Raw genomic sequence first — 14,082 nt, 5'->3', positions numbered from 1 at the left:
ATGTCAAAAATGTTATAAATTGATTTGCATTTTAATGAGGGAAATAAGTATTTGACCCCCTCTCAATCAGAAAGATTTCTGGCTCCCAGGTGTCTTTTATATAGGTACCGAGCTGAGATTAGGAGTGCTCCTAATCTCAGTTTGTTACCTGTATAAAAGACACCTGTCCACAGAAACAATCAATCAATCAGATTCCAAACTCTCAGGGACAAGATTGTAGACCTACACAAGGCTGGAATGGGCTACAAGACCATCGCCAACCAGCTTGGTGAGAAGGTGACAACAGTTGGTGCGATTATTTGCAAATGGAAGAAACACAAAATAACTGTCAATCTCCCTCGGCCTGGGGCTCCATGCAAGATCTCACCTCGTGGAGTTGCAATGATCATGAGAACGGTGAGGAATCAGCCCAGAACTACACGGGAGGATCTTGTCAATGATCTCAAGGCAGCTGGGACCATAGTCACCAAGAAAACAATTGGTAACACACTATGCCGTGAAGGACTGAAATCCTGCAGCGCCCGCAAGGTCCCCCTGCTCAAGAAAGCACATATACAGGGCCGTCTGAAGTTTGCCAATGAACATCTGAATGATTCAGAGGAGAACTGGGTGAAAGTGTTGTGGTCAGATGAGACCAAAATTGAGCTCTTTGGCATCAACTCAACTCGCCATGTTTGGAGGAGGAGGAATGCTGCCTATGACCCCAAGAACACCATCCCCACTGTCAAACATGGAGGTGGAAACATTATGCTTTGGGGGTGTTTTTCTGCTAAGGGGACAGGACAACTTCACCGCATCAAAGGGACGATGGACGGGGCCATGTACCATCAAATCTTGGGCGAGAACCTCCTTCCCTCAGCCAAGGCATTGAAAATGGGTCGTGGATGGGTATTCCAGCATGATAATGACCCAAAACACACGGCCAAGGCAACAAAGGAGTGGCTCAATAAGAAGCACATTAAGGTCCTGGAGTGGCCTAGCCAGTCTCCAGACCTTAATCCCATAGAAAATCTGTGGAGTGAGCTGAAGGTTCGAGTTGCCAAACGTCAGCCTCGAAACCTTAATGACTTGGAGAAGATCTGCAAAGAGGAGTGGAACAAAATCCCTCCTGAGATGTGTGGAAACCTGGTGGCCAACTACAAGAAACGTCTGACCTCTGTGATTGCCAATAAGGGTTTTGCCACCAAGTACTAAGTAATGTTTTGCAGAGGGGTCAAATACTTATTTCCCTCATTAAAATGCAAATCAATTTATAACATTTTTTACATGCGTTTTTCTGGATTATTTTGTTGTTATTCTGTCTCTCACTGTTCAAATAAACCTACCATTAAAATTATAGACTGATCAGTGGGCAAACGTACAAAACAGCAGGGGATCAAATACTTTTTTTCCCCTCACTGTACACACACACACACACACACAGTATACTATAAGAAACAGTCATGTGCATGAAGGTCAAGGATCAGGTTCTACTATTCGTATCAACAACTCTGAGAGAAAACGTCTTATGTTCAACAACTTCTCAACCAGTGGCGGTTGGTGCCATTTAAGATGAGGGAGGACGCAACATTTTTTATGAGCATGGCCTTATTTCTATTACAGCATATTGGATGACTGTCATTCATATTCCATTCACCCAGCTCAATGTAACATCGATAGGTTTAGGCTACTACATGATACTCACATTTTCCCTATACCCATCATGAGGTTGAACAAAATCCCTCCTGAGATGTGTGCAAACCTGAAGAAACTACAAGAAACGTCTGACCTCTGAGATTGCCAACAAGGGTTTTGCCACCAAGTACTAAGTAATGTTTTGCAGAGGGGTCAAAAACGTATTTCCCTCTGTCAGAAGCTGATGTGGATGCGTTGTTGGAGTCAGGCGCAGGACACAGAAGCTTAGTCGAAAACGACTTTAATTGTCACAAAGACAAATACAAAATAACGGGCCTCAAAACACAGGAGGCGAGCGATTACGCAAAACGTGCGTAGAATACTAACAACTAGAAAACAATTAACATTCACCAGCGGACAGGCGGACAACAACACACAACTGCAAACAAAACCAAAGGAAACTTATAGGTGACCTAATCAATACATAATACGAAACAGGTGCACCAACAAGACAAAACCAAACAAACATAGAGAACATCAAGCGGTAGCAGCTAGTACTCCGGGGACAACGAACGCCGAAGCCTGCCCGAACAAGGAGGAGGAGCAGTCTCGGCGGAATTCGTGACACCCTCATTAAAATGCAAATCAATTTATAACATTTTTGACATGCATTTTTCTGGATTATTTTGTTGTTATTCTGTCTCTCACTGTTCAAATAAACGTACCATTAAAATTATAGACTGATCATGTCTTTGTCAGTGGGCAAACGTACAAAATCAGCAGGGGATCAAATACTTTTTTCCCTCACTGTACAGTCCTTTTCAGTGTGGTGGCAAATTAATTGAACAGGAGAAGAGGATGTGGTTGCTTGTGGATGGAGAGCAGTGTGGGTGGTGGGTAGAACAGCTACAGTGACGCTGATTGGTTGCTCTGGCTCATCACTTCTTGACTAAAAGAAAGATAGATTTAGAAATTAGTTCGACCTTGCCATAGTTCAACAGCTGAAAAGCCTTCATTAACATACTCCCAGAGATAGCGAGACATTCGGTATTCACTGAATGAAGTAGCCTACCCATCCCCATTTACAATTTCATTAATCAATGAAATAAATTATACTATAGCACATTCAATAACATTATATTGTAGACTATAGGCTACTCCTGTATCTACCTTGTACAATACCATAATCATTGAATGAAGTAGCGTACCCATCCACATTTACAATTTCATTTATCAATTAGATAAATAATACAAGCACATACAGTTACATTATTGTAGAATAGGCTACTCTCTTTATGTAGTGTCTCTCTTGTCGTGATATTTGTTTTGTCCTATATTTTTATGTAGTTTTTTATTTTGAATCCCAGCCCCTGTTCCCGCAGGAGGCCTTTTGCCTTTTGGTAGGCCGTCATTGTAAATAACAATTTGTTCTTAACTGACTTGCCTAGTTAAATAAAGGTTAAATAAAAATAAAAATACTCCTGTATCCACACTATATTAGGATACCGTTATGATTTCATTGGTCTTGTCAGACATGATTTTAAGGTCTTCGATCGAAGTTGTATGTCATACCTCGTTCCCTTCTTCAGTGAGAAGTAGTTATGCATCCCCCATTCAATTCAGTTCGAGTGTGAATGTGTAGGCCTAGTGACAGTGGAAAAATAAACCCATAGCTCCAGCACACAATGGCATGTAGGGGTAGTGTATTACAATGTTAAATATGTATATATCCTATAGTACAATGGCATGTTGGGGTAGTGTATTACAATGTTAAATATGTATATATCCTATAGTACAATGGCATGTTGGGGTAGTGTATTACAATGTTAAATATGTATATATCCTATAGTACAATGGCATGTAGGGGTAGTGTATTACAATGTTAAATATGTATATATCCTATAGTACAATGGCATGTTGGGGTAGTGTATTACAATGTTAAATATGTATATATCCTATAGTACAATGGCATGTTGGGGTAGTGTATTACAATGTTAAATATGTATATATTCTATAGTACAATGGCATGTTGGGGTAGTGTATTACAATGTTAAATATGTATATATCCTATAGTACAATGGCATGTTGGGGTAGTGTATTACAATGTTAAATATGTATATATCCTATAGTACAATGGCATGTTGGGGTAGTGTATTACAATGTTAAATATGTATATATCCTATAGTATATTTTTATTTACAATTTAATTCATCCATGAAATAAATAATACTAGCACATCAAATTACTTTATTATTGTACACTAGCCTACTCCCCTATCGACAGTAAATAATATTGCCTACGTGCTTTCGACAATACATTATCAACTCGTTATCAACAAAAAGTAATTATTTTCAAATAAACCAAATTTGCCTTATCAACACAGTAGGCCTAAATATTTCCTAACGATATCACAACTTAAATATAGCCTACTTACTCCTCAATCGGATCAAGTACAATAATTTTCATCATCTCTACAGAAACTGTCTGGGGCAGACGCTCTCGAAAATCGCGTCTGCGGCTTGTAATTAATGTCTGTGTGGCTGCCGAGCTCTCAAATACCGTGCCCTGTCTCTCACTCTATGAATGGTCACTGCTATTCGGATTCCTTGGGATGTCCCTACCCTGAACCCTAAACTATAACTAACTAACACTAAACTTAACCATTTTACATTTATACTTGATTGAGGTAGGGACTTCCCAAGGATTCCGAATTGCACGGACCTTCTGGGAAAGCCTATGAACTCCTCTATTCGACTGAAAGCCATGGACACAACTCTTATTGGTTGTCTGGTGTAGGCTACTGGGAACTGGTAACAATACAGTCTGTGATTGGCTAACAACATTTAAGATCTGTATACAGCCAGAAAAGACAACATAACATGCCATGAGGTGTTGAGGGAAAGACAGATTACCTATAGATTGGACATAATATTTTATTGGCAATTAGCCATAACAGGAAATACACAAGCCATAGGCTACACTATAGCTCAAAGTTGCTACTTCTGAATGTCGGCTTGCATGGGAAAAATTGTACATTTCTAACATTTATGGTTGAGATTTAATTAATATAAATATAAACTATGCACCTTATGACTTTCATTAACAAGCAGGCGTCACACAGACGTTAGTAAGGCGTTGGTATGATGTCATGTCAGTCAGACGTTCAATGGTAGGCGACAGCCACACGGTGTTACGGTTGCCAAGGCTTAATTCTGGCACATATCACCCCCCATAGGCTAGGCTACTCTACTGTTAACTACAGGGGTTGAGATCATCCGTTCATTTGCGGAAGTGTGGGTCCAGGCTTTAAACAAGAACGCAACAACAAAGGGCTTCGCATTGGAAAGTCGTGGAAATACGATATCGCTCGTCAAGTCATACCTATTCAGTTGATTGTTCCAAACTTGACACGTGAGTCCATCGTTTATACTTTTTTTTTTTGTTGCTTAGGCTATAGCCTTCATTAGTTTTATTTTCAATTTGATTTAATCTTTATTACATCGTGGGACAGGCTGTATGTTCTCACTCATGTCAGTATTTGATGCAGTCTAGGGTATCTAGACTGGCGATGAGTTTTGGCGATGAGTTTAACTCAAAATTATTTAATCTATCGTGTGTCTTTTGAAGTTAACAAAATGCCACGCTTTCGCTTTCGCTCTGTAGTTTGCCGCTGGTGTGATACTTTTAATACATGATAGGCCTAAAATGTAACAGGAAGTACATAGTTGCAGTCTTATTGTGGTTGTAATTATTTCTTAAAATCTATTCATTTCAGTCACACCATGGCTACAGCGGATGCAGTGTACAGTCCAACAACCGTTTCAGAGAACAAATCCAAAAAGTGGTTCATTGTACCAACAGATAATTTGGATAAATTCAGATGTGTGATAAAGGTGGTTCAAGTGGTAAGTAATGTTCTATCATAGTGTTATGATAATGTTATTGTACAACGTTTTGTTGTTGTTCAATGTTCCACTGTTGGGCAAAATCTTAATTCAAGCATAAAATGAAACTACACTGAACAAAAATATAAATACAATATGTAAAGTGTTGGTCCCATGTTTCATGAGCTGAAAGAAATGATCCCAGACATTTTCCATATGCACAAAAAGCTTATTTCTCTCAGATTTTGTGCACAAATGTGTTTACATCCCAGTTAGTGAGCATTTCTCCTTTGCCAATATAATCCATTCACCTGACAGGTGTGGCATATCAAGAAGCTGATTAAATGGCACGATCATTACACAGGTGCACCTTGTGCTGGGGACAATAAAAGGCCACTGAAATGTGCAGTGTTTTTCACACAACACAATGCCACAGATGTCCCAAGTTTTGAGGGAGTGTGCAATTGGCATTCTGACTGCAGGAATGTCCACCAGAGCGGTTGCCAGAGAATTACATGTTCATTTCTCTATCATAAGCCGCCTCCAATGTCGTTTTAGAGAATTTGGCAGTACGTCCAACTGGCCTCACTACCACAGATGTCAACGTTTCATGTGGGCGAGTGGTTTGCTGATGTCAACGTTTTGAACAGAATGCTCCATGGTGGGGTTATGGTATGGGCAGGCATAAGCTGCGGACAACGAACACAATTGCACTTTATCTATGGCAATTTGAATGCACAGAGATACCGTGACGAGATCCGGAGGCCCATTGTCGTGCCATTCATCCGCCGCCATTACCTCATGTTTCAGTATGATAATGCATGGCCCCATGTCGCAAGGATCTGTACACAAATCCTGGAAGCTGAAAATGTCCCAGTTATTCCATGGCCTGCGTACTCACCAGACATGTCACCCATTGAGCATGTTTGGGATGCTCTGGATACTGACTGGTTTTCTGATCCATGCTGCCACAAAAAAAAAAAAAAGGTATCTGTGACCAACAGATGCATATCTGTATTCCCAGTCAAGTGAAATCCATAGATTTAGGGCCTAATGAATTTTATTTCAATTGACTGATTTCCTTATATGAACTGTAACTCAGTAACATCTTTGAAATTGTTGCATGTTGCGTTTATATTTTTGTTCAGTGTATTTCAGAGGAGAGGAAGACAACAACCTTCTGGTCTATCTATCTGTATTTTCTGATGGCACCGAGTAGTAAAACAGGGTTAGATCAACTCTGGTGGCAATATGACATTTTACCTAGTGGTGTCATCACGTTTACTTTGTGCTCCAGACATAAGACCAGATGAACAAGTGTGTATGTAAAATGTCTAAGTATTAACACCTAGCTCCCTTGTCAGTTATGATACCAAGTTCCTTGGAAGTGGATAGTCTGCGTGTAGTAAATAGACATAGAATAAGCAGATTTTTCAAATGCTACCATTTCATTGTTTTGTATGTAACTGGATCTGGCTCCCAGAAACTGTGGGCTGTCTATCCCACAAAAACATCCCACAATTAACAGGCAAGTTTGTAAACCATAACTTTTGTGGCCTTCTCAGGGTGCGACCATTGTCAGCAGTTGTTCTTCATTGTTCCTTTAAATGTTGTGAGTCCGACTGTTCTATAGAACAGTTGCATCAGTGCTGGTGATGATGCACTCATCAGACCACACCCTGTCCTCCCACATCCCCTTCATGATGGGGTGGGGTATTTGTCAGCAGAGATGACCCTCAGGAACCTTTAACTGATCGTCAGGCCTAAGACGGCAACGTTTTCTTCTTCAGATTTCAGAGTCCAAATCAGTCACTGGAGCTGCTGTATCCTATTGAGGGTAGCTGAAACCAGATCCTGTATATTTAGCTCTATATAGCCTGTCTGGAACAGCACTCCGATTGGACAGTTGGACGTATCACCTAGCTTACATATTAAAGAGGAGACTGGGTCGGAAACCATTTTAGACAATTGAGATGCCTCCGTGTAGGCCTTGATGAAACAGCAGTCGTGCTTAAGTCAACAAGTGTACGTGGCGTGCATATGTTCAGGGGGTGTGTCTTTACAAGCAGAAGACAGATCTTGGAATTCTGTTGAATTGAGTGAGGCTACTACAGCAGACTGCTGTTGACTAATGTTTGACCCCTTTCTGTGCCCCGCTGGTCATCACAAGTGGCAGAGTTGTGAAATGTCTACATTTTGAACTGGATATCATGAATGGCTTCCTCTTATTCCTAGACCTCATTGTCAAGGCTTCAACTATTTGACTGCCTTCCTAACTGCAGTGAAATGTTATCTTGTGATCTTCAATTGAATTCAAATCACATGGTTCATGGCTTCTACCTTGTATTTCTCCCCAGTTAACAAGATCTTGAAACAAACTGTTTCCGGGCAGGATGGAGGGCTTATTTGGTTGAGGGCACCTCTTGTACTATTAGGTTGGCCTGTGAGTAAGCAGGTTAGAGGTGGAGGTTTACTAGTTGCCATAGTTTGTGATTTGAGCTCTTAGTCCAGGCAATTCTTTGGGGGAATTGAGTCTCCTTCTGGAGCAGGAAATCTGAGTTCATTCAGAGTTTCTCTTGTGGGACCGCAGTCTGGAGACAGACAGAGTTGACGGGGCTCTGTCTTCCTCAAATCACTGGGTTCCTAGTCAAGCTAATCAGAGCCAGGTGTTAGCAATACCGCCTAGTGTCTAGCGGTGCACTGCAAATGAAATTAGCAGCCAGATGCAAAATGTAATTACCAGGGTTATTTTAAGACTTGCTGTTTGACCTTATTATCACTGACTGTGTGTGTGTGAGAGAGAAACTATGGATTCCTCCAAATATGATCAACATTGCAAGAATGCTTGGCAAGCTCATTGCACATAAAGATCTGTGGAATTAAATGTAATTTAAAGCATTTCCCACTTAAAGCCACAGAACCCTGGATTCTTCTTCTTTCTGACGTGCTACTCTTTCTCTTGCAACAACACTTTGCTGGAGTTGTGTGTTCATAGAACACACTCTCACACACACACAGTCTTGTACAGCTAACCTTGTGGGGACACACAATACAGTCCCATTCAAAATCCTATTTTACCTAACCCCTAAACCTTAACCTGTACTCTTACCCTAACCTTAACCCAAAAACCTAACCCTAAAACTAACTCTAGCTCCTAACCCTTAATGTAATTGTAACCCTAACACTAATTCTAACCTTAACCCCCTAAAAATAGCATTTGACCTTGTGGGGACTAACAAAATGTCCACAGTTGGTCAAATGTTTGTTCGTTTACTATTCTTGTGGGTACTTCTGGTCACCACAAGAATAGTTAAACACGTCCACACACACACAGTCACACACAACAGACTGTAAAGAAAGTATTAAAGGTACTGCAGAAAGATGTCCTCTTTCTGGAGGAGGCCCAGTCTTTATTACAGGGTTGATGTCAGACTGTCTCCATATGGTCATGTAGTAAACCTGGAAATGTAGAGCTGTGGCTTCATTAACACTAAGGCTGGGGTGAAACCGACTGTGGTGCATTTTACCTTGTAATATGGCACTAAGGCCTACAAACTGTACAGTTTAAGCCACTGTTCTTCTAGATACACATATGGCACATTATGCTTGGCACCGTATTACAGTGAGCATGTGTTTGCTGTCTCGTTTAGTTTTAGGTACCCATTTAGCACTGTCTGAATAGTGTGAGGACAGATCCTCAGTGTAATATGCTATCTGCATGGTAGCGGAGTTGTTGACCTTGATTCCTGAGGAAGCCGACCTGCCCTGTTCCTTCCAAACAATCGCCAAGAAAACAAAAAAACACTAACCGTGTGAGTCAGTTAATGTCTGGTTTTGCTGGCCTTGTGTGGTCCAGTCTCTTGGTTTCAGAAAACAAAAATATACATTTTCAGTATTTCCCTTTCTTTCTTAGGAATCTTTATTAATAGTGGATATTGAGAAAGCAAAATGGGGTCTGTGGGTGTTGTAAAGGGGTGGATCCTTTAGTTGGTCACAGTTCTAATGGGAACATGAAAAAGCTATTGTGTGTGGTGTAGTATGATGAATAGAGCCAGTATCTGGTGCTTCCATCACACTGATGAGCTTTAAGAGTACTGTGATGGTCACACCAGAAGAATCCTCTCATTGTGAAGATTACATGAAAGAGTTGTCCCTTCCTCCAAGTCCAACTCTGAATTTTGCATGAAATATTTAGACATTTTCATATACCCACATTTACATAGGGCTATGATAGTCAACTCTACTGATGGCAATTCAGTTTGAAAACACTATATTGGCACAGAATATAAAGATTGCGTTAAGACAGAATCCTGAGTCCATCAGTACTTAAGCCATGCACAAGCATAATTGACGACACTAAATGACCTCTACCCTGCTCTGAGACAAAACAAAACTTCCCATTTAACTCTGGTAGTAAACAGTGCCATCTGTTATTGAGACTGGGGTAGTACATGATAACAGTGGGAGATCAGTTAGTTTTGACTTATGTCCTCAGCTCCTGTCGTTCGTGGCCTTCATTCTCGAAGAGGTAGTGACGACCTGCATGAGCTGCTCTCCGCTCTACTTCTTTGAGTTTGTCAGCTGCACAGCCTTCCTCTTCACAGCTCTCCTCCTCGTCCTCCTCGCTACCAACCTGCACAAGAGAGTGGGCATCAACTACTGGCCCGCTGTGGTGAGTCCTCAGCGTGTGTGTGTGTGTGTGTGAATGTACACATAATGTTGATAAATGAGGCTCACTGACTTTCCTGGCATTTTGTAGGTTTATCATTCATAAGACTTTGTGAAAAATTACATTTCATGAAGCCTGCGTGTGTATGTGAGGGTACTTGTAATCATATTTAAATGTATGCTGGTGTATAACCATGCTGACCTGTCTCTTGCAGGACTTTGTGTACACGGCTTTGATGGCTGCATTCTTCCTCATCGCCTCCATTGTATTTGTCTCAGATAATGGTGGAACTGACCTGGAGAATGCTGCTGTGGTAAACTAACATCTTTACTCAGACTTTCCTCATACGTCAGGATCCTGGTTAGTGTTTTCTCAATTGAAGACAAAAAATACCAGCCCAAACAAAGCTGGGTTTAGATAGAAAGGAGAACCATTTTGTTTTAAACTGTTTAGAGTGTCATTTTTGTACTCTTAGTTACAAGATGTTTTACTAATGTTAATGCTTAGTAATAATTTATAACTTTTTTATTTTCAGGCATTTGGCTTCCTGGCCACTATGGCATTCCTGGTGGATGCTGGCTGGTTTGTGAAGACCAGGGGTTTTCCTTTTAAAAGGACCAACCAGCAAGCCGCAAGCAACGGTGAGGCCCCCGTGGCAGAGGCCGAGAAACTCAACAGGGAACAGAATGAAGCAGACTAGGCCCAAGGATACCTAAACGAGTGTAACACTGGTATCTCTTTCTCACACACACACACGCAAACAGGCAACACACTAAGACCATCAGAGGACCACCTTATATCTGCTTAAAAGCAGGAAAGAAATCTCCAGCATTTTAAAGATATGATTTAAAGGTTTTATTCTTAGCAGTGGGACCATTTTTGTTGGAGACTTGGCCTGTGCTGTATACATTTCATTCCCTTGGACTATGGACCTGCTTGGAATGGGACCACTCATTGATTAAAATAGACCATGGCTCTCCAACCCTGTTCTTGGAGATCTATCCTCCTGTAGGTTTTCACTCCAACCCCAGTTGTAACTAACCTGATCAACCAGCTACTTATTAGAATCAGGTGTGCTAGATTAGGGTTGGAGCGAAAACCTACATGACTGTAGCTCTCCGGGAACAGGGTTGGAGAGCCCTGTAATAGACTAATATGAGATTATAAGATCACTGTATTGCCTTACCACTCACTGTCATTACTGGGATGAGCACCTATCTGTACTATCTGTAATATTTTTCTTAATCTTGTCAAGATGGCTCCAGCTATGCAAAATGCTGTATCTAATTTCTCACACACAAAAAAAAAACAATATTTTATCTAGTTATTTACAGTCAAACCCAACACATTCATATCCATTTCGGATAGTACAGTTACAGTATTTAAGGCTGGACATAATATATTAGCCAGTTTTAAGGAATGACAATCAAATGGAAAAATGTTTCAATTTAAACTTTTTAATAGGGAATGGGAACAGTCATGCCAGAAACTTTTTTAATGGGCCCCTATGTCTGTAATTTTATTTTACAGACTTATTTCTCCCCAAAAGTCATTGATTTCTATGGTTTCAAACTTTCAGTCCATGCAAGAAAACTCCCCAGTATGTCTATGCGAGTCCAACTCCACGTGCCTTATTGGTGTTCATACTATATAGATACATTTTAAATATAGCAATCAATGAAACTTTAACTGTAATTGACTATCTGTAATGTTTTTAAATGATGTATGCCTTTTCAACAGCAGTTTGTATTTTAGTAGTATGTGTTTTTCTTTATTTCAGAAGTAAACTTGGTGGTAGGGAGGGGTCAGGGTTATGGAAGATTGGAAATATACTATTTATTGTCCTGGATGGATTTTATGCTTTCAGTTTTTCTTCTGTTCAATCATGTGACCTTGAATTAAGTGACTTTCAGGTTAGAATGAGACCTCAAGGTTCATATTTTAGTCAACCTTATTGTGTAGCCTACTCTACAGCAAACTTAAAGGTAAGGTCAGCGATATGTTTCAGAGAATATCTTGGGATTGTACTGATGGAGACCTCTTTTGATTGGCCAATTAATTACTTACTTGATAAATAGCATGTTATTTTGGATAGGGTCAGAAATGTCTTAAACGCAATCTGAGTCAATCAACAGTGAGACAAATGATATGCTGGATTCATCCAGCGGCTGATCTGAAATGTCTTAGGTGATAGTTTAGTTTAAAGTAATAGGGTAGAAATCTATAATAAGACATTAGTATGGGCTCCCGAGTGGCGCAGCGGTCTAAGACACTGCATCTCAGTGCTTGAGGCGTCACTACAGCCCCCCTGGTTCGATTCCAGGCTGTATCACAACCGACCGTGACTGGGAGTCCCATAGGGCGGCGCACAATTGGCCCAGCGTCGTCCGGGTGTGGCCGGTGTAGGCCGTCATTGTAAATAAGAATTTGTTCTTAACTGACTTGCCTAGTTAAATAAAGGTTAAATAAATTGAGAAGTGACAGCTGTTATAATCAGTGTTGACCCCTGACTGACAAAGCCCTTATAAGCAAGACATTCCCATCCAAGTACAGTACAATAACAGTGTTTACTCAGGACAAATACTGTAAAAGGTTCATGTTGAATTCATGTGGTGTTGTCGATGAAAGCAATGTGACACTAGTGCACTATTTTAAAAATCCTATCAGATATACAGTACATTAAATAGCTAGAGTTGAGGGTTTGACTTGGAATTGGACATATCTGGTCCCTTATCTAAACCTGTGCCTTAATAATGACTAGTAATATTCATAGATGCCAATGTTTTATGCGTTCATTTTTTGTAATAAAAAAAAAAATCTATATTGTGTTAATAATTCGCCATGGAATAAATGCCATCACTTTTCTGAAGTATTTCGTTTCATGGGATTACTGGTTAAGAGCTTTATCTGTACATATCCTCGATGTAGCTAGTGTGCTATATCTAGCTATATCTGTGCTCTTATTTAGCCCTTGTATTAATTCTACTGTATCAGAGATAATTCTGTTTTCAAGTGTTGTACAGTCCGACCCCTCAACGTGCGTGTGAATTCAGTTAGTCCACAAGGGGGCGCACGTTACTCAGGAGACAACAGGAATTGCTCAGGGAATCCCAACCATTATAGAAACCGTTTTTAAGGAGTGGTCAACCACTTAAAGATATTCATAAAATGATTGTCCCTGAGGTCATTTTTGCTATTCTAAATCCAAAGCCTATTATCATTTAAATGCAGTTTTACACATTTTGTATAAAAATGTCACAATATACTGTATTATATGGGTGGGTAGAGACCAAAGTCCTGCCACGTATTTTATCCCCAGCTCCTAAACCCAGCATTAGTATTGTCCTTTATGCTTATTTGAATTATGTAAATGACCTCCACTAATGAAACTGTGAATAACATGAAATAACAATAATTTATTCCCTCTGCTTATATTGTGAGAGGCAGATAATGGAGCTATAAAGCTCATAGAAGCCGTCAGCTACGCACATCAGAATAAATGCAGTTGGTGAACAGGAAGCTGCTTCTTTGGGCTGCTAAAAGTAAACAAATGAGGCCCCAGGGAGAGCAGGGCTGCTGGAGCCAGCACAGGGTGAGTAATGTTCCCCTACTAGCCTTCCCTCCCATCTCAAACCCAAACAATGTCTCCACAGACCTCTCACTTCTTCCACTGCTCCCTCCCTCCCATCTGCCCTTCCATCTCCCTTCTCAGACTGGACTAGTCTGCCTTCTCCTGAAGTGTATGTAGCTGAAACCGAAACAGAGCTTTTCATGGAGGGTTTGATCAACAGGCCAGTAATGGACACCATATTGCAGGGGGGTAGTGGTGCTCATGCCTCTGACTCTCACACATAATGGCTCTGCTGCCATATTCCTGGCAGGCCTCTCTGTGCCAGGCCTCTCTGTACCAGGCCT

The 14,082-nt window shown here is 40.7% G+C and overlaps 1 protein-coding gene across 1 annotated transcript; it reads left to right on the top strand.

Moving 5' to 3' along the window:
- Nucleotides 1–4,771: 4,771 nt before the first annotated feature.
- LOC311140320 (CKLF-like MARVEL transmembrane domain-containing protein 6) lies at nt 4,772–13,039 on the top strand. Its single transcript, XM_084175332.1, has 5 exons — nt 4,772–5,025; nt 5,390–5,519; nt 9,994–10,170; nt 10,382–10,480; nt 10,703–13,039. The coding sequence occupies exons 2-5, from the start codon at nt 5,397–5,399 to the stop codon at nt 10,865–10,867; spliced, it is 564 nt and encodes a 187-aa protein (XP_084031458.1). The 5' UTR covers nt 4,772–5,025; nt 5,390–5,396; the 3' UTR covers nt 10,868–13,039.
- Nucleotides 13,040–14,082: the final 1,043 nt, after the last annotated feature.

This window comes from Coregonus lavaretus (assembly GCF_964263955.1).
Source record: "Coregonus lavaretus genome assembly, chromosome: 13".
Classification (NCBI taxonomy): Eukaryota; Metazoa; Chordata; class Actinopteri; order Salmoniformes; family Salmonidae; genus Coregonus; species Coregonus lavaretus.
The sequence above is the reverse complement of the archived record's forward strand: the minus strand, read 5'-3'. Positions and strand labels throughout refer to the sequence as shown.